The 21,069-nt window shown below is 51.8% G+C and overlaps 1 protein-coding gene across 1 annotated transcript in view; it reads left to right on the top strand.

Moving 5' to 3' along the window:
* SHROOM2 (shroom family member 2) overlaps positions 1-21,069 on the top strand; it is a 114,496-nt gene that overhangs the window by 52,469 nt on the left and 40,958 nt on the right. The window contains exon 2 of the mRNA XM_059385308.1: positions 10,697-10,848. Coding sequence (XP_059241291.1) covers positions 10,697-10,848 — 152 coding nt within the window. The remainder of the gene's footprint in view (positions 1-10,696; positions 10,849-21,069) is intronic.

Raw genomic sequence — 21,069 nt, 5'->3', positions numbered from 1 at the left:
GGGCCACCTGGGGATATCCGTGTTCCTTTCTCTCCCTTAGCTTCATGACAGATCTGCAGCATTTAAAGCACGAGTCGTTTCTGGAGGCGTTTTGGTCTTACCCTGAGCATTTAACGGCTACTAAAATAAGGCTTTTTTTTTAAATGGGGGAACTGTGGCCTGGTTTCTGCCTGATCCACTTAGGCTAAGTTTTTGTAAAACACCCCACTTATGATTCCAACTTTGTCTACTTCAGAAGTGTTCTGTAATGCTTTAATAGCTAAACAGAGAGGAAAGGAAACTTTGAGTTTAAAGGAAACGATAACATCTAGGTGAACTGAACTTTGGGATTTTTTCCCCCCCAAACGGCCTTATCAAAGGACTTAGAAACAATTCTACCCCCATAACTAGCGTGGAGCACTGTAGATGAAACACTCTCCCAACCGCTTCAGCTTTGCTTCCTGACATGAAAGCCAAGAAGAGGATCCTTTGTCCCTGAACTTGAGAGTCCAGAAGCCTAGCCAGCTCGTCCCACCATGTACACCAACAAATTAGAAGTGAAATTGTTTGTGAATATGCTTGTATAACACTCTAGAGCTTACAAAATATTTTGAAAAAAAATTTTTTTTTAGGTGACAAAACAGACAAAAATAAGTGACTTTCTCTAAGTCGGGTAGTTAAGTCGTGGAGGCAAGACTCATACTAGTCTCACACCTCCTCTTTTTTTGTTTGTTTGTTTTTGTAAGATTTTATGTTTAAGTCCACTCTCTACCCAGCGTGGGGCTCGAACTCACAACCCTGAGATCCAGAGTTGTACGCTCCACCCACGGAGCTGGCCAGGCGCCCCTCAGCCCTCACGTCTTTGAAGCTTTCCCTGCCCCCACCACAGTATCGTTTTGGTGCTTGGCCCCGGGCGTGTGTTACTGCACTGACCACCCGGAATTCATCCCGGTCAAGGTCAGGTTCGGAGACAGACCGTGCAGTAACTTGAGCAGGAAACGCTTCCTCTGAAGCGGGGTTTGGCACCCCGGCCAGACGGCGGCCCCACTGTGTGTCTACGTCGTCGTGTTGGCTGGGCCAAGTGGAGCCCGCGAGCCCTTGAACGCTATTACCGTGGGGCTCTATTCCGCGTGGTTTGCGGGCCCCCAGGGCCAAAGGTGCCTGATGGTGTGGCCATGGTTTTTTGTTTGTCCCCAGGGTGGAAGGTGATTAACGGGTGACAGAGAAGTCCTCCGGTTCCCTGGTGGTCACAGCTTCCTGTCCCCGGTGAAGGTAACCTTAAAGAAGGCCTAGCAGGTGCTGTGGGGAGCAGACCTTACCCGGAGCAGACCTTACCCACAGGACTGGGGAAGGAGGAGCTCAGGGAGCTGCGCACTCCTCCCCGCCGACCGCGGGGACTGGGGCCAGGCACGGAGTCCCACAGAGCCCCACGGAGCCGGCCAGGCGGCGACATGCCAAGGCCATGCCTCCTGGGACGGCACTTGGGATGCTGCCGCCGCCCCTGGGAGGCTGGCCGCTGGAACTTGCCGGGAAGCCGCCGTGCTGCTGGGCCCCCTCGGGAGCGGCCCGAGCGGAAAGCAGGCCTGTCCTCCTCCGGGGTCCCTTCCACGCCCTCATGGCGGAGCCGGCCTGCAGAGCGGGAAGGTTTGCAGGGTCCCGCCGCAGTGTCCACACACGGGGCGGTGAAGGGCAGGTCTGGACCCAAAGCAGCACGTGGGCCAGTGGCCCGCACTGTTGGAACAGTCGCCAACAAAGCCTTCTCTTTCCTCCTGGCTTGTCCCCTCCCTGCCGCACAGTGGCACATGCTCCCTGCATGTTGCCTTGCAGACTCTGCCCCTTTCACAGACAGGCTGTGTCCCCTAAAGTGCAGTGATGCGGCCGTGATCAGACGCCAGCCTCATGCCCTAGACCTTTGCCCCGTCTGAAAGAGGCCTGTACCTTGGGCCTTACCCTGCCCCAGGCGGGCACTGGAGCTTGGCTCAGAAGGAAGGCTTCTCCGGTTCCCCGTCCAGCTGGTCTGCCGGGTGCAACCCCTCTCCCTGCTCCATGCCCCACTGAGCGTTCCTCCCTTTTTCTGTCTAGACCTCGGGCTGCTACATGCAGCCTCCAGATCTCGTCCTCCTCCTCTGATGGACTTTCCCTTGACGTCTGTGTTGGCCGTGCGCCCCCTTGGCACACGGGCCCGTCACCCAGTCCTCTCTTCTTCCCTGCGTCTCATCGGCCTGGCTCTGTCCGTTTAGTTGCCACGGTCCCTCTGTCCGGGCCACATCGGCCTTTCTCTGTGGCAGGGCCTCGCGGGATGAGCATTCCTGTCCCAGAAGCTGAAAGGAGTGTGTGCACATCTTCAGAGCAGACCCTCCCTCGTGTTCCTAAAAGCCTAGGACTAAACACCAGCCTGCTTATCTACCATCGGAAGCCTGTGAGGCGGGTTGTGGTTTATTTGGTTACCTTTGGTTACCCCAAAGGTAACCAAATAACCAAACCTTTGGGGGGGCATTGTTTTATCTTTTCTCTGGCTTTCCGATTTGGGTTCTCCTCTATGGAGGAAAAGAGTTTTTCCTGTCACCACTGTGGGATTCTGTTGGTGGTTTTGATGATCTGTACGCCGACATTTCATTTTGTATGGTTTTTAACACAGATACCACAGATCTCAAAAGATGAAGAGGTCCTCCATGGTTCTTTCCTAAACTGTTATTCCGGCGACTTTCCAGCTTAAAATGTGGAGGCAAGTTTTCTTTGAGCAGATATCAACTGCCATTGTGTTCCATGTGGATAGTGTGCTCAATCACAGATCGCGCTCGCTCGCAGTTCACCATTGACTGTCCTGAACACATGTTCGGATTGCCAGGTTTTCAAGGCACGGTGACAGAGTGTGTAGGGAAACTGGACCCACGTGCTCAGGGACCGGGAGAGCCAGGATCAGGGAATGGTTTTGTTTAGGCAGGGAATATAGCGGGAACTTCCAGTGTTCAGGAAGTGTTAAGTATTCCACCGTGACTCCAAATTGCCATGTCGTGTGCTTTGTACCGGCCCCACCTGTGGAATGTCACACTGACCCCCCAGACAGCCAGAGCCTCCCGGAATTCAGTATCCTGCTCTTATCTGGTTGTACCAGAAAATAACCAGCAAATGAGTTTATTTCTTAACACTTACACCTAACTTGGACGAGATGGGATTCCCTCCTTAAAAGTATTCATAGAGCTGCTGGGGCACCTGGGTGCTTCCGTTGGTTAAGCGCCTGACTCTTGGTTTCGGCCCAGGTCATGATCTCAGGGTCGTAAGCTTGAGCCCCGTGTAGGGGGTCTGTGCTCCGCATGGAGCCTGCTTGAGATTCTCTCCCTCTGCCCCTTCCCCTGCTTGCACGGGCCCCCGTTCTCTCTCCATTTCCCAAATAAATAAATCTTAAAGAGAAATATTCCTAGAGCTACTAAAAAGCTTACATTTTCGAAATAGGAATAAAATCTTATGCATTGTACTGGGAGACAGGCCCCGCCGGTAAGACACAGCATGAGTAGGATCTTAGACGGGTCTTCCTCCGACTCTACTTCTCTGCAGGCCGGACTCTGCACAAGCTTTAGTTTCTCTGTTTTCTGTAGGCAGATCTTTAGTTTCTGGGTTAGCCCCTCTGCCTGTTTTCCCTCGTGTTGGTACTTTCTTCTTTGAAGACTTTTCGCTTCATTCCCTGTTCTGAGGGAGCAGGTTGTAGCCGGCAACTTGTGGGTCTCCTCTGGACCTCCCTCCCCGCCCGTCCGCCTGAGTTGACCTTTCTGTTGCACATCATCTTGGGCGGTGGAGAGGGTGACAGTCAGGTGCCGAGATGCTGGAGAGAGAGAGCCTTCTGGACGCTGGGCTGCCTGGCTGGCGGGGCTCCTCCCACCGCAGGGGCCGGTAATGATTACCTGTGAAAGTCTTCACACATCTCGGTGGAAGTTTCCAGTTTTCAGTGGGCTTCTCTGTTACGATAGATACACACTCAGATTATTTCACAACGTGATACTTCCCCTGGGTGAGTCAGCTTTCCTTTCTGCAGCAACCGGGCTCGAGGAGAATGAGTAAAATATTCAAATTAAGCAAACTGAAGCATAATTTCAGGGGATTTTCCTGTCTAACGAAAAAGCCTTGCTTTGTCGTGGAGGGCCTATTGTCTGGACGGTGAAGCATTCTTGAGAGAGAACTGATAAAATCGCAGGTGTGATTCATGGCCTTTGAAATAGGATATTGGACTCAGTGCCCTTCTTCTTTCATTTTGATCTCTGGTCATTGTGATTTTCTGACTCATTGGAGCTCAACACCTCGGCACCACTGGCCTCTTTGTTTTGGTGGGTGGCGTCATGTCTGACCACACCGTGAGGCCTCACGGATTCTGGAGTCCTTGCTCACACTTGTTCTCTGCCCGGTGTTGCTGGGAGTCCTTGTTTCCATCAGCCAAGAGGGAGTCAAGGATCTTCCTGGGGGCGCCTGGGTGGCTGAGTAGTGGATTAAGCCTCTGCCTTCAGCTCAGGTCATGGTCTCAGGGTCCTGGGATCGAGCCCTCCATCAGCCTTTCTGCTCAGTGGAGAGCCTATTTCTCCCTCTCTGTCTGCCTGCCTCTCTGCCTACCTGTGAACTCTCTGTCAAATAAATAAAATCTTTAAAAAAAAAAAAAAAAAGGATCTTCTTCCTTGCCGTTTTGTTCTTGGGCAAGAGAAATTCATCTTGCGTCTGCCTGCAGGATTAATCTTCCAGAAGAATTGGCTTGAATAATGTCACTTCCCTGTTTCCATGTCCCTGCCTTCTCTGGGCCGCCACTGCCTACAGGATATTGTCCAGGTTGTTTCAAGGTCAAGTTCCTAATCTTCCCCCTTCTGCCCTTATCGTCAAACACTCCCTCGTGAAAGCCTCACACCCTGCCAGGCTGACGGTTCCTTGGTTGCGCCTAGGCTTCCTGCCTCTGACCCTGTCTCCACGTGGAGACCTCACCGGGGAATGTGCTCCCCCGCCCACGCTCCTCCTTTCAAGCCGTGTCCAGGGCCCTTCTGATGCGTGAAACCTCATTTCCTTCCCCAAGGCAGAATGCCCCTCGCATGCCCGCTGCCATGGGTGAGGCGCCCTCAGTCCCCTACCGGACTAGACTCTTTTTTGCCTTCGTGGGCCTTCGCTCATGATCATCTGTGACGCCCCTTCCCCCAGGTCCAGAAACTTTGTTCCAAGAAGACTCTCGGTAGCTCTTTCTCTCCCTGCCGTTTCCAGCCAGAACAGTGCCGTGAGAACAATGAGACGTGTTCTGCACATTGTGGGTCTCCCGCACATTTCATCTCGAATCCCTTAGAACAAGTCCGGATCGATTCCCCAGTCCGGCCCCTGCCCCCGTAACAAGAGCGGGAGCCTCAGCTCGCTTGAAAATATATAGGATGGCTCTCGTGAGATCAAACTCACATAGCGTACCCTTCACCCTTCAAAGTATACAACTGATAAAAACATTGTATACAAAGTATACCGTGAATGCAGGTGATTCTTACTGTATTCTCAAAGTGGGGCAGCCATCACCGCCCTCCATTCTAGAACACCTCCATCCCCCTTAGAACATGCCCTGGACCCTTATGTCATCCCCGCCCCCCACAGAAGTCCCCCTCCTCCCAGCCCCCGGTAGCCACAGGTCCCCCACCTGTCTCTGTGGATTTGCATATTACAGACACTTCAGCTAATTCACGTGAATGGGAGCACGCAGTATGTGATCTTCCGCCGCTAGCTCCTTATACTTTGCATGAGGTCCACGGGGGTGGGGGTGGGGGGGCAGCAGGAGTTCACACTTCATGCCTTGTCATGGCCGGATCCCCGCCAGTTTGACCCCGCCGCACTCTCATCATCGCCTTGCCACTCGTTCAGTTGGATTTTAGTTCCAGACCGTGTGCGCGCATATATTCATTTTTGAAAGCCTCCCCAGGGACCACGGGCGCACGTCCTCCATCTGGAATGCTGGTCGGTAACTCAGGGTGCGGCCTGTGTGGCCTGCCGTGGGCACTTGGGGCTTCCGTGCTGGATGTGCAAAGAGCGTGGCACATGGGCGTGCATCGTGGGCATGGAAGGGTTTGTCTCTGCTTGCCTGCCCCTTTGCGCAGGGCTCTTCCGAGGTGAACCCAGGGACCTCAGGGACTTTGCCTGACTGCTGCCAGCCACAGTGGCTCTGTGGTGGCCCCCATGTTCTGCAGACGTGTCGCGTGTGTGGTTTGCTGTAAAATGCAGACAGGCGTCGTCCTTCTACTCCGTGGCAAGCACAGACGTCCGGTTTATTGTTCACCAAGTTCAAGCCTAATGGATCCTACCTAATAACTGTTTCGCGGGGTGGCGGGGGAGTACAGAATGGAAGCTTTCACGGCTGCTCTTTGTCTTATAGCTGCTTCCCCGATAAGCACAGTCAATACCAAAGAGAAACTTTTCTCTTGGCAAAGAAGCCGGCCAGGAGCTAAAAACCCAGCAGCTCTATGTGCCCAACCCAGACCTGTTTTTTCTGGGAAGTGTGGGTGTGGAGCGTGGTCAGGACGAGGCGGAAGGGTGCTTTGCAACGCAGTCTTCATTTACAGACAAGAAGTCACAAGATCTTCTTGGCGAAGCCCCCGGAGACGACCGTGCTACAGAGGGTCTCACGGAACTGGTTCCTAGGAGGGTTAGTGGGGGTGTGACCAAGAAACCCACCCCATGGTAGCTGAGCCAGACCCTGGTACCTGTCCCTCCTCGGACCCTGCAGGGCGTTCATCAGAGTGGTTTTGCCTCCAGACTTTCTCGTAACACTCGGATTCGGAGGCAGTTCCTGTAGAGAGGGCACTTAGGGTCGCTACTCCAGCGGGCCAGAGTCCTTTTCTTGTTAGAGACTCAGGAGGGTGTGATGATGCTAAGAGTACGGAACACGAAACTTAACCGTTTCCACCACTTGCAAGCGTGTGACTCCGTGATGTTGACATTGGCATAGGGTGACCCTTAACGAACATCAGGACTTTTTTCATCTTACTGCAAAACCGTGACTCCCAGTGCCCCAGCCCCTGCGGACCTTTGTCCTGTGTGTTGTCTCTGTGAACTGGCCTCTTCTGGGTCCCCCTGAGCGGGCTCACACAGCGCCTGTCTTTCTGTGGTGGCGTATCTCACGGTGCATTACGTCCTCAAGGCCCATCCATGTGGTAGCGCATGTCGGGCCGTCCTTCCTTTTTAAGGCTCACCAACATTCCCTCGTGTGGCTGGACTGCATTTTCATTATGCATTCATTTCCTCATGGACCTTTCAGTGGTTTCCACTTGGAGTGCGTAAATGTTAAAGGGGAAAAACAAAATTGTGTCCTGAGAAATCAGAATGAATTGTACATTGTAAATGTGCATTTCTGAAAACCACTCAAAATACAGGCCATGATGCCTGCGCGGCTCGGTGGGTGAAATATCTGCCTTTGGCTCGGGTCATGATCTCAGCGTCCTGGGATCCAGCCTTACATCAGGTTCTCTGCGCAGTGAAAAGCCTGCTCCCAACCCCCAACCCCCCCCCCCCCCCCCTGCATGCTCTCTCTTTCTCTCAAATAAAAAATTTTAAAAAATTGCAAAAGCTCAGCCTCTACCCTGGACCCGCTGAATCCGATCTGCATTTTAAACCCTGGGAGATGGGTCTGCACAATACAGTTTGGGAAGTGTTGGTGTCTGAAGCCTAGAAAGGTCTTGGAGGCAGGAACTCCCATCTTGCAAGACACCCCCCCCCCCCCCCCGCCCCATGTAGCCCCGTTGCTTGTACAGAGGACTTACTCTCTAGATCGTTAGTAGAAGAATAAATACCAAGTCTGAACTCACCCACGTGATGGCCTTTTTGCATTCAGCCCACCAAAGCATTTAACTGCTAGTGTTTAGGCACCCGTTAGTACCTACAGACCCAAGTTACTCTCCGAGTGCGCTCTCTTTATATTCTAGATTGTTCCTTGCCCGTCCCGTGCCTGGTGCTTGGCAGGCAGGGTGGTAGAGATGCAAGGGATCTAGGCACTACTTGGGCGGAGTCTGAGCCCGCAGGTCCTAGTGTGGGAGACTGGTGCTGCTGTTCCAGGTAGGGGCCCCTGCTGGTAAGCGCCCCCGAGGGGTCCCCCCGACTAGGACTCTGGTGGTGCTGGTGGCAGTGGCTCCTGGGACGTTCACTCGTCCTCCTGTATCTCCTGCCCTGTGACCTGGCCCCTTTTCTGCCAAAGTTCTAATTACTCAGGTTTCCTGCCATGTAGTTCTCTGTCCGTGGTTCTTTCTCTGTCTAAGCAATGTCCTTCAGTCTCCGCACTCCTCCCGTCCTTAAATACCTTCTGCTGGGGGTCTCTCCATGTGTGCACCACCTGTCCCTGCCCCTGGGAGCCCTCCTCCCACCCCCAGCTGCCCACTGCACCCTCCACCTGGATGGCCCCTTGGCGTCTCCCAGGGGACGTGTCAAAACCCAGGCTCTCCACTGCGTGTAACCTGCGCCTTGCCCGCACACAGCCGGGGCTGTAATCTTGGGTGGGTGGCAACTTCCTTACAATCTGTCTGTTACCACCTTGGGATAAAATTGTCTAGACTCTTGAAACCAGTTATTAACAAAAATCCGAAGCAGTCCATTCGGTGAACAGTAGCCATTTAATTTTGTTTATGGTGTTGACTTGCAACGAATAATTGCTTGGTGAACCGAAGAGTTCGGCTGTCCTTGATCCAGGTAGAGGTTTTAGGAAAATGCCGTGCACTTGCAGAAATGAGGCATTGTCGGTCACAGTACCCGGCGGTTCAGCCGCACAGGGAAAACGCACTGCTCCAGAAGGTGCGGAGGGCTGTGGAAGTAAGTCGTAGCTTAGGTGTGGCCAGCAGTGGACCAGTGAGCTGTCGGGCTGTACACAGATAGGCTCGTAACCATGAACTGTCTTCACTAGTTTTCATAGCAGTTTGTAAAGAGAATAGTTTTTTGGTCTAAAACCGGGGTTGGCAAACTTCTCTCTTTTTTTTTTAACAAGCCAAGTAGTAAATACTTTAGGCTTTGTGGGCCAAAACACTCAATTCTGTCCTGTCACAGTAGATAAACAAGTGGGTGTGGTGGTATTCCAGTAAAATTTTATTTACTGGGGGGAAAAAAAAGGCAACTGGCTGGGTTTAGCTCATGGGCCCTAGTTGGCTAAGTGCTAGTACAGAAAGCGGGCTGGGTTTGTTGTTGCTGAGTTGATGATTACTGTATAGGAAAAGCCAGGGTTGGAGTGCCTGGGTGGCTCAGTCGTTACGTGTCTGCCTTTGGCTCAGGTCATGGTCCCACGGTCCTGGGATCGAGCCCCACATCAGGCTCTCTGCTCAGCGGGAAGCCTGCTTCTCCCTCTTCTTCTGCCTGTTTCTCCCCCTGCTTGTGCTCATTCTCTCTATCAAATAAATAAATGAAATCTTTGAAAAAAAAGGAAAATTCTGATTTCTCAGGATTAAAGTTCTCAAATGGGCAACCTTGAAGCTTTGCGTGAGTCACTACATGTTCATGCATACGTGTTTAGCACGGAGTCATGCAGAGCGTGAAATGATCTCATGAGGACTGTAGTCGATGGCTACGTGTTAGCAGGGACGTGGAGGAATTGGAACGTTTGGATGCAGGCGGACGGCCTGACCGCTCCTGCAGAGCTCGCCACACGCGCCCTAGGAGCCAGCGGCTTCATTCCTGCGTGTAGACCCACGGGAAGTGACGACACATGCTCACCCAGAAGCTCGAGCACCCTGTTCGCAGCAACATAACAGCCAGAAAGGAAGAACTGCAGTGTCCAGCTGCTGACGAACAGATAAGTCAGACGTGGCAATCCGTGGGAAGGGATGTCTGTCGTTCAGCCACAGAACGGAGTCAAGTCCTGACCGCGGCTAGCACGTGGATGAGCCCTGATGCTCTCTGTTGAGTGAAAGAAGCCAGGCACAAATACCACGTGTCGGGGGAGTCTTTTTTATTCTTTAATTTATTTCTGCAAGAGACAGTGAGCCAGCATGAAGGGCAAGGAGGGTGGCTCAGAGGGAGAAGCAGACTCGCTGCAGAGCTCAGAGAACCACACAGGACTCGATCCCAGGACTTTTGACCTGAGCCGAAGGCTGACGCTTAACCGACTGAGCCACCCAGGCGCCCTGTAGGACTCTTTTTATATGAGTTGTCTGTACAGGCACATGCATAGAGATAGGTAGTAAGTTGGTGGGTGCCAGGGCCAAAAGGGCTCAGGAAGTGACTGCCCACGGCTGCCAGGTTTCTTCTAGGCATAGGGAAGTGTTCTAAAATGGGACACGGTGCTTGCACAGTTCTCTGAATATACTAAGTTTACTTGTATATTTATATGGGGGAGCTTTGTGGTTTTTCAGTTCTTTCTCAAGCAGTTACAGAAATCTAGGTGTGGGATTCATGTACGAGAAATAATAAGTAATGAAAACGATCCACCCTTTCTGCTTGGATAGAAGAGATCCAGGGGCCGAACCTGTGTCTCTGGGTCTGCGGTTCCAGGCTGTGAGTGTTCCTGAGCACGAGGGCTCTTTCCCGTTCCCCCTGCGAATGGTAGCCCCGGGTGAGGGGTGTGTCCCTTCTTCCCCAGGTAGGAATCAGTGCAGCATCAGGGCCCAGGAGGGGTCCGAGCTGATCCCAAAGCCCATCATAGATCCTGTGGGCCCCCCGCATCGCCTCTGTGTCGTTTCTGGCTGAGTTCTGAGCACTGGGTTTGCACATTTGGAAGCTCACGAGACGTGCTTCTCTGCCGCAGATTGAAGAAGGAAGTAAAGCGGCGGCGGTGGACAAGCTGCTGGCGGGGGACGAGATCGTCGGCATCAACGACATCGATCTCTCGGGCTTTAGACAGGAGGCGATTTGCCTGGTGAAGGGCTCCCACAAAACCCTGAAGCTCGTAGTGAAAAGGTAAGACCTGCGCCTCATGCCATCTTTACAGACAGAGTGGGTGAAGATACAGCCTATGCAGCCCATATGGCCTGTCTGTATCCCCACACGCAGTCCCAGCGTGGGCTTGATTGCGTGTGTGTATGTGTGTCTGTGTGTCTGTGTGTGTGGTATGTGTGTCTGTGTGTACACATAGAATTACATCTCTTGGCCAAGGATGAATCCAGCGTCAGAATCTCAAAATATGCCTTCTTGTATTCTTAGGGATTGTTCATCTGATTTATGAAGTGAATTTTGAAGGCTTTGATCTTTTCTTCTAAAAGAAGTAGAGCAGCAGTGCACTACGCCTGTGTTCCAGACGAAGTGTTGTTCCTGTCGTTTCCACAAGGTGGCAGGCTGCTGCGTTTTCTTTTTTTATGCTAAAATAAAGCCTGACTGCGCACAGAGGGAGTTTCCAGCGCTGGGCTGAGGTCTTGGGGGTGAACAAGCTGCCTGTTCCTACAAATCAGATGGCGAGAGAAGTTTGCAGGACTTGAAGAGGGTGGAAAAGCGGGGCGCCGGGGTGGCTCAGTTGTTAAGCATCTGCCTTCGGCTCAGGTCATGATCCCAGGGTCCTGGGTTCGAGCCCTACGTCAGGCTGCCTGCTCAGCGGGAGGCCTGCTTCTCCTTCTCCCATTCCCTCTGCTTGTGTTCCCTCTCTCTCGCTGTGTCTCTCTTTGTCAAATAAAGTCTTAAAAAAAGAAAAACTTGATAATCTTTCTTAAAAAAATAAAAAAGAGGGTGGAAAAGCTGAATTAGGAACATGATGCTTTCAGACATGGGAGCTCCAGCAGGACTCCTGGACCCCCGTAACTTGGGATTTGTGGTCTTCATAAAGAATTATTTCCTCATCTTGCATTTTCTGAGTTGGCTAATTCCTAGTACAGTGTTTGCATGCCCCCCTGCACCCTCCCCTTATTCATTTTTTATTTTTTTAATTTTAGCAGAATTAGTGCAGTCTTTCTAAGCTTGGCTGTAAATATATTTTTTTAAGATTTACTTATTTATTTGACAGAGAGAGAGAGCATGCACAAGAGGGAGCGGCAGGCAGAGGGAGAAGGAGAACCAGGCTCCTACAGAGCAGGGAGCCTGGCACAGGACTCGATCCTGGGATCCCGGGATCATGACCTAAGCCAAAGGCGGACACAACCGACTGAGCCATCCAGGCGCCTCTTGCCTATAAATTTTTTCAAAACTAAATGGACTCAGGCATTTACTTCAGTTTTTAATACCAACTTGAAGCCCTGTTCCCAAAGGACTTTTTTTTTTTTTTGGACTCAAACCATATCGAAGGAGGAGGCTCAAAAACAAGGAAGAAAAAACAAAACTCTTAATCCGTTGCCACACTGAATTTGCGATCTCATTTCTAAGTGGTACAGGCTGTCGTCTTTGTAAGTCAGAAAAATAAGGGAGCAGTTTGGGAGCCGTTTGGAGAGGATGAGGTAGAGGAGAGATGCTGTCATGTTGTAAGTGACTCGTCTGGGGTCGTGTTAGTGACCTTACTAAGGCAGGGTGTGTGTTCTCGAGGCACGCTGCGGGAGACAGCGCAGTGATGACGGTGGGAGCGGAAGCTTGGTCCACAGAGGTGAGCTTGGCGCTATCCACGATCTCTGGGCCTCCTCACCGGCCCCTAGGATGCCTGGGGTTGCCGTCCGTTGTCTCCCCTGCAAATCTGCAGCTTTACTTGACTGTCGAGCGGGCAGAGAGTAGAGTAGCCAGGCCTGTGAGATGGTGAGATTGCGGGGACCAAGCACAGACCTGATATACTGCCTGTTAGAATGCGGATTAGACAGGCTTTCTGGTGGGGGCTTTCGCAGCGTGTTTCAGAAGGCGTTTCTGGGATCCCAGATACTCAGCAAAGGGAAATTACGTGAATGGGAGACCATCCGCTGTGTAAAATGCTACTATTACGAGTGCCATCAGCATTTGCTGACACGGAAGGTGCCCCACAGGGTCCAGCTGCGCGCAGTGCATACAAGCAGTCAGAGAACCGTGTATGTCCTATTCCTCCAGGTGTTTTTAAAAGATTTACGTATTTCTTAGAGCAAGTGAGGGTGGGGTGCGCGGCAGAGCATGAGAAAGAATCCCGAACAAGACTCCCTGCCGAGTGGAGAGCCCCATACGGGGCTCGATCCCAGGACCCTGAGACCATGACCTCAGACAGAAGTCAACAGTCAGCCTCGGAGCTGCCTGAGCCACCCAGGCGCTGCCCATTCCTACAGTTTTAATTTTTTTTTTAAATATTGTGGTACAATATGTATAGCATAAAACTTAGCATCTTAAACATTTTTTTAAGTGTAACTTAAAGTAGCATATTACTTCTATAACAATAACAACCATTGAGCTTGTTGCATTTTTAAAGAGTAGGAGCTTTTGGGGTTCTGTGTGCCTATGTTCCTAGAAGTCAGCAGGAGGTCTGGTCCCCAGAAAACCGTCAGATGTGGCATCGTGTTCTGTTCCAGGCCAAGCCCCAAAGGGCATTTATGTATTACTCTGTGATCAAGACAAAAAGAATGACCCTGGAAAGGGTGGGTGTTTGCGTGCCGGCTACAGTAGTCTCTCAGGCTAAGTTTTTATTCTTCATTTATTTAGTTCTTTTTTTTTTTTTTTTTTAAGATTTAATTTATTTATTTGTGAGGGAGCAACAGTGAGAGAGATCACAGAGGGAGAAGCAGGCTCCCCACTGAGCAGGGAGCCCCATGTGTGGGACTTGATCCCAGGATGCTGGAATCACGACCTGAGCCGAAGGCAGACACTTCAACAACTGAGCCACCCAGGCTCCTATTCATTTATTTGAGAAAGGCAGCACGAGAGGGGAGAGGAGCAGAGGCAGAAGCAGACTAACCACTGAGCAGGGCGTAGGGTTCAGTGTCAGGACCCCGACCCGAGGTCATGACCTGAGCCAGAGGCAGATGCTGAACTGACTGAGCCCCCCAGGCGCCCATATCCAGTTTTCTTTAAATCAGGGCTGCACAGAATAATTATCTGGTTTAAATGGGAATTCATGGTTTAAACAATATGCATATAACAAGATATAAAAGCAAACCAAGCACTGTGTTAACTTTTATTTTTTTGCAAACATACTTTTATTTATGTTGGGTTTTTTAAATGTATTTGACACAAAGCACTGTATCAGTTTGAAAACAGGTTATTGTGGAATTTTTAAAAATAACTTTGGATTTTTTTTTTTAAAGATTTTATTTATTTATTTGACAGACAGAGATCACAAGTAGGCAGAGAGGCAGGCAGAGAGAGAGGGAGGAAGCAGGCTCCCTGCTGAGCAGAGAGCCCGATGCGGGGCTCGATCCCAGGACCCTGAGATCATGACCTGAGCTGAAGGCAGAGGCTTTAACCCACTGAGCCACCCAGGCACCCCATCTTTGGATTTTTTTAAATATTTTATTTATTTGAGAGAGAGTATGAGTGAGAAGGGCAAGCAGAGGAAAAGGGAGAAGCAGACTCCCCACTGAGCAATGGAGCCCTATTGAGGTCACCATCCCAGGACCCTGAGCTGGAGGCAGATGCTTAACCGACTGAGCCCCACAAGCGTCCCTGGATTCATTTGTAATTCTCTATGTGGGTATTACTTTTGCTTAGTAGAAAAAAGTGTGAAATGGTGTTTGTTTATTTTTAAGATTTTATATATTTATTTGACAGACACAACGAGAAAAGGAACACAAGCAGGGGGAGCAGCGGCAAAAGGAGAGAGAAAAGCAGACTCCCCGCAGAGTAAGGAGCCCAGTGTGGGGCTCGATCCCAGGACCCTGGGATCATGACCTGAGCCGAAGGCAGGTGCTTAACTGACTGAGCCACACACGCGCCCCTGGATTAATTTTTAATACTCTATGTGCATATTACATTTGCCTAATAGAAAAAAGTGCAAAATGGTGCTTTGTTGAGAAACATGAATGAAATTTTCTAACCCGGTTAATTAGTTAATATTAGGGCCCGCAGCTCTCACCCAGTACATGGTGAATTACTGCTATAAAATCCTGCAGGTGCAAAGTAAGTGTGAAACCTCACACTAAGTTTCTAGATTTTCCTTATTACAGAGGCCTCGATGTACTTTTAAAAATAATTTCTCTGGGGCACCTGGGTGGCTCGGTCGTTCAGCATCTGCCTTCAGCTCAGGTCATGATCCCAGGGTCCTGGGATCGAGACCCCCCATCAGGCTCCCTGCTCAGTGGGGAATCTGCCTCTCCTTCTCCCACTCCCCCTGCTTGTGTTCCCTCTTTCACTGTGTCTCTATAAAATAAATAAAATCTTAAAAATAATAAAAATAATTTCTCTGAAATGGGTAACACGTATTCTTCTCTCAAATTAAATCTGTGCCTAAACCCCACCATTCTCCTCTTTGCCCGTCCGCGGGCAGCCGCCGAGCACGCATCTGTCCCACACACCCGTCAGCCTGGTCTAGCATTCGATGTAGCGCTCCAAAAGAGATCGTGTACTGTTCAAAAAAAAAAAAAAAAAAGGAAAAAAAAGTGGCTCGTTTATAAAAAGGCGCCCTGTAAATTATTCCTAGACCAAACTCCAAACGCACAAGTGCCCTGTGTCGCCCTCCCGAGGAGTGTGGCCGAATGACCAGTGAGCTTCTCCGGCTGTCGTTTGACTTCATTCTACTACTATCTGCCGCTTCCCCAGGTGCCCTGAGAAAGGGGGGCATTTGTGATAAAGACCGACAGTGGCCAGCACGGATTTGGTGCTTCTGGGAGGTTACGGGGACGGGAGTGTGAACCTCCGTGTCAAATGCTGACCCAGAGTTTTGGGGGGTATTTTTGTTTTGTTTTGGTGTTAAGTAGGGTCTGCACCCACATGGAGCCCAGCGTGAGGCTTGAACTCAGGATCCGGAGCTCAAGACTCTGACGCTGAACCAGTGGAGCCATACAGGCCTTTTTTTTTTTTTTTTTTTTTTTTTTAGAGTTATTTATTTTCGTGACTCGGGCAGGGGGAGAGGGAGAGCGGCATCCCAAGCGGACTCAGAGCCTGACACGGGGCTTGATGCCACAGCCCCAGGACCATGACCTGAGCGGAAACCGCGAGTCGGACGCCCAGGCGCCCGCGCCCCCCAGGTGTCCCACTGCTGGCTCTCTTTTCCTCCTCGGTTGGCTTTATTTCAGTGTGTGAGGCGATCAGGGGACCCAGCAGCCAGGAAGGCATCGCCGTGGGCCAGTGGGACAAAGCGGTGGCCTCCTGTTTCAGGGGGCACGGGCGGTGCCGATGGGAAGCCGGGGCTGGGATGGTGTCGCGTCGGAGCCGGAGCCGTGCGCAGATCTCTATCTGCGTCCCTGGTGACGTTTCTTTCCCAGACAGATGAGAGCGAGCGCTTCCCTTCTGCCCGAGTGGTGTTGGCTACAAACAAAGGGCTGTAAATGGGATCCCCCACAGGTGCACACATGCCCAGGCGGTGTGTGCCACCTGTCAGATGTGGAGGCGCGACGGGGTCACCTGCCCGGGGCAGGGGTGGGGGAGCAGAAGGACTGCAGGACCCTGAGGCCAGCCCGAACGGGACGTCCTTCCCTCCCAGGCCCTCTGTGGTCCTATTCGGCCCAGAAGTGCTGCTCGCAAGAAGGTGTGGCACGGAGACGGGAACCTTTTCCCATGTGTGTGCGCACGGTTGTCATCTGCCCAGGGCCCGTGCTGCAAGGGCTGACCGGCGGCTCTGCAGGGGTCCCCTGCGGGCGTCTGCACAGACAGCCCCGGGCGCTCTTGCTGGGCAGCACCAGGGGCTTAAGCAATTGTGCTTAGGGAAGGTGAACTGAGACCGGAAACTGGGTCACAGGTGGCGTTTCCCTGATCCCCGTAGCCGAGGCGACAGGCCTTCGCCGTGGGAGAGGTGTGCGGCTCTGCCCGGGGCACGCGGTGCGTCGGGGAGGGCAAGCATCTCGCTCAGAGCGGGGGGGGGGGGGGGGGGGGGGCTGTTGCCGTGTGATTAGATAAAGTGCGGGCTGCAAGCTGGGCGTAACGAGCGCCGGGCAGACCTCCATCCCCCTCGCTTCGCAGGTCAGCTCCTCGCAAGCTCGGAGAACTTCCAATAGCCTGTGGAATGTTTCTTTTCCATGTCATGCCATTCGTTATTTTGGAAAGCTTGCCATCGCCCTTTTGGCTTCTCTTTCCAATCCTTGTGGTAATCCTAGTTTTGCTTGAAATGGAGTCCGGCTGCCGGGCACATCGTTCCTCTGACTCTCAGCCAAGACTCAGAGCTGCCGTGAGCAGTCGGACCAGGGCCGAGTTATCAGTACGGTTTTGTGGACTCTTCTGCCTCTTAGTGGGCGGCCCGACACCAGCTGTGACTCTGATTACGGCCACTAAGCTTGCACTAAGCTTGCATCTGGGAGCAGATTAAGGCCCAGGGTTAAGGCAGGTTCTCTGCGGGTGGTTGTACAGGTTGGCGGGGCTGTGGAATGATTCCATACATGAAGGAAGGAGGTTTCAGATCTCATGCGTGCAGCCATGCTTGCCATGAGCAAACTTCTTGGAACATGCGTTGTTTTCTGGAAGTCGCTCAGTTGCAGCGAATTTCACAGCAAGCCTGTGTTGTGCCGTGCCCCCCTCTGCTCCTGGCTGCTTGGAGCTGTCCTGGAGCAGGTGGCTCTGTGCGTGGCCCTGACATGGGGGAGCACAGATGTTCCTCGAAGCAGCTTCTTGCAGCCATGCCGCGGGAGCACAGGGATGGCCAGCACGTCCGCAGGTTGTATCCGCCCTACCTTCCCCTCCTGAGAGCTCTTCCTGGGACAGAACCTCTGTGTGTGTGTGTGTGTGTGTGTGTGTGTGTGTGTGTCTGTGTGTCTGTGTGTGTCTCTGTGTTGTTGCAGGCTGGGAGCCTTAGTAGGGGTGTTGGCAGGTGTCCTTGGAACCCTGTACTCTCAGAGGCCAGTCTGCAGGTGTTGGCTGCAGTGTCAGGGGAAAAGCTTCTGTTTCGAGCATTTTGGGACTCATGACTGTTTGCTCCATGCCTATTTCTTGTTAAACAGAGCAGACCCAGAAATTAACCTGCACAGATACCCTGACGTCTTTGGGCTCTTTTCCATTGTTGTTTTTATTGAGTAAAATCAGGAGAAAAAGAGAAGAATTGCTTCTCTTCAAATGTAGGCTCAGCTTATGGCCTGAGCGATTTGATCACATGAATTTCCATTTACATGAGACATTTCATATTCTAAGTCAAGGAGGGAGTGGTAAAAAAGTTAAGATTTTTTTCATTGAACAGCACATAAGTGATGTTTATAAAACTTAGTGTGAAAACTTTGAGGGTTTCTAATAGGTTATGCAGAGATGTTTTAATAATATGCAGAGAATGTTTTATTTATTCATTATTTAATAATGTGCAGAGAATGTTTTACTTATTTTCATTTCTTTTATATATGACTCCTCAGCCCTGTTGCTGATGCTGAGAGTTGTTTATAATCAGTTTTATTAATGCCTGCACATTTGAGTGTCCTGAGTGTCTTTGGCAAAAAAAATTTATTCTCTTGAAACGTAACCAGGAAGTTGGGTTGGCGCCCTTTTAAAGCACTGAGTTGGGCTTACTCGTGTGTTCGTCAGTTGACATAGTGGACATAGGCGGGTGAGATCGTCTTTCTTTTTTTCTCTTTTCTGACACGAATCGGTTTATTGATGTGAAGATGATAGAAGTTACTAGAAAAAGCCAGTCATTTGGGTTTGTTCCCGTTCTGGCCATGTTCACAGCGTGACCTTCCTACACGGTGTTTTGAGCGGACACACGCAGGGGCAGCACCAGAGGCCAAACCAGAAACGAGGACTCGCCCTTGTGGGGGGGGTGAGGATGCGGGGCGCCCCGGCCTCGGGACAGGAACCCTGGTGCTTTCATGCGGTGGGAAGGCCACTTCTGAGCCTGGCCTCTGTGCGAAGTGTGGCTTTGATGTCTGGTGTCCATTTCGACTACTTAGATCCCTAGGAATTTCTATCTGAATTCTCACCCTGTTTAAAAGCAGGGACTGTCTGCCCTGTACCCCACAGTAGACGTAAGCCAGCGTGCCATCCCCAGGACACTGTCACGTTGTCGCACCACTGTCAGGGAGGGGACCCGTGTGCCAGGTATGGAGTGCTGTGTGTGCTCCCGCAGCGGGTTAGAAGTGCTCCAGGGAAAGGTGAAGGTCACAGCATGAGGTCCAGCCCTCCGGGAAGTAGCCGGCCACTGAGTGTGCTCATAGGCACAGACCGGGAAAGCTCGAGCACGAGCTGAGCCAAAAGACATCAAGAGGAATGGAAGCAGATCTCAGCAGAGTCTTTCTAGAGCAGAGGGCTCTGGCCTGTCCTTGGAAAGCTGAGCCAGGGCTGAGCCGCCAGGCTGGTCCCACGTCAGCTGTACCAGAGCCTCCTCAAGAGATGGCACTCAAGGGAGCGCAGGGAAAGGGAGCCAGAGGCAGAGAGCATGGGGCCCGAGCCCGCATCTGAATGTGCCAGGAAGGTGAGCACAAACGCATCAGCCCACCCAGGCTGTGCCCAGCCGATGCCCATGCTGCTGGCCCGGGGGCACATGCCACACGACAGGTTGGCTGGATGCCTGAGAATGTGAGGGCTTGGGCTTCCTTCTGCGGCCACTGGGAGCCGTCGAAGATTCTGGAGTGAGAGCAAGAGCTGTCCGGAGCAGAGTTGCCGAGTTGCAGAGATCTGGCAGGAGCTAGATAGACCCGCAGAGGGAGAGGCTGGTCAGGACATGGCCTTCCCTAGGCTTGGCAGAGACAGGAAGTGGCGGGGTCAGAGCAAGGTTGCTTTTGTGTTTGTAGACTGGTGCTTTTTCTTTGTTTCTTTTGGAAGGAGTAAGAAGGATGCTGGCACTCACCCCTTCTCCAGCAGAGACCCCTCACCCTCCACCCCCACCTCCTCTGCTGGCCTGGACCCGCTCCCCTCCTTGAATTCCGGGGGCTGTCTGCATAGGGCCAGTCCTGCGCACTCGGGCTCCCTGAGAACCATTTGCCGCGTTGTCCAGCTCCCCCTTTCTCTGGAACCCAGGTGTTTCCCAGTCCAGGCCCCCTGATGCTTTTCTGTGAGATGCTTCCACACAGCCCTGTTGACGTTTCTCCCGCCAGGAGCCTTCCCCGACCCCAGTGTTGCCTGAAAGCCCTCACGCCCTGTGCACGGGCCCATCACGGTGTGCACCCAGAGCCGGGGCCCCTGGCCTCCCCACCGATGGGTCTGGTCCCATCAGGCTGATGGAGCTTGTGGTGACGAGGCACAGACTGCGTTTGTCTTGTGCGGCAGTGCCTGTTGGCTTCTCATTACGGAACTTACCCAGCACTCACGGGACTTTTCTTTTGGGTGCGGGGCGGATATTGTTCTTTATGACAATGATGAACATTTTATTGAAGCATTTATCTTCATATTTCCTTTTTGTAAAAGGATTTCTGATATCTAGATTTGTTCTTAATTTTCAGGGATAGCATAGCATTTTTCAAATCTGTGATCTAAATCCTATCCTTCCAACATCCCCTCAGAGACTACCTAGCATATAAAATTATTTTAAAAATTAACATAAATTTTGTATTTTGTAATTTGTGGGAAAGGCATTAGGAGAATTGTCATTAGGGTGAATAATTTTGTCTGGAGTACCAGAAAATATTCATGGTCAGTACTGTGGCTTTTCAGTATGTATATCAAAGGAATATTAAGCACGGAAGAGAGATTACGTTTTGGAAGAGGGACAGCGGCCTGGGGGAGTGCACAGAAGCCGGCGGGCTGCAGAAGGAACGGACCTGCTGTCTGCAGCATTCCCCAGGTCGTCTAGAAGGAGATGGGGCAGAATGCGCACACGGCGCCTGTGGTCTTCTGTAGGTTGTGGCCCACTTTCCTCTGGTCTTCTCAGTGCCTTCTTCATTTTTAAATGTTCCATATTTTCTTTTCTTTAAGATTTATTTATTTGAGATAGAGCAAGAGACAGAGAGTGCACAAGCAGGGGGCAGAGGCAGAGGGAGAAGCAGACTCCCCGCTGAGCAGGGATCCCAATGCAGGGCTCCATCTCAGGACCCCAGGATCATGACCTGAACCGAAGGCAGATGCTTCACCAAGTAAGCCCCCCAGGCGCCCCGTGTTCCATGTTTTCTACAGTAAGCGTACACCGTAAGGATTACAAATGTCAGTAGCCCTTTGAATAGAAAGGATTTCTTCCGTGTACACTGGGATGACCGTAGTCTGGGGTGCCTCTAGACTGAACCCCATTTCTGGTAGTCCTGGTATTGTGGGGCT

Source organism: Mustela nigripes, chromosome X (genome assembly GCF_022355385.1).
Source record: "Mustela nigripes isolate SB6536 chromosome X, MUSNIG.SB6536, whole genome shotgun sequence".
NCBI lineage: Eukaryota > Metazoa > Chordata > Mammalia > Carnivora > Mustelidae > Mustela > Mustela nigripes.
Note: the sequence above shows the minus strand (reverse complement) of the source record. Positions and strands in the feature narration are given on the sequence as shown.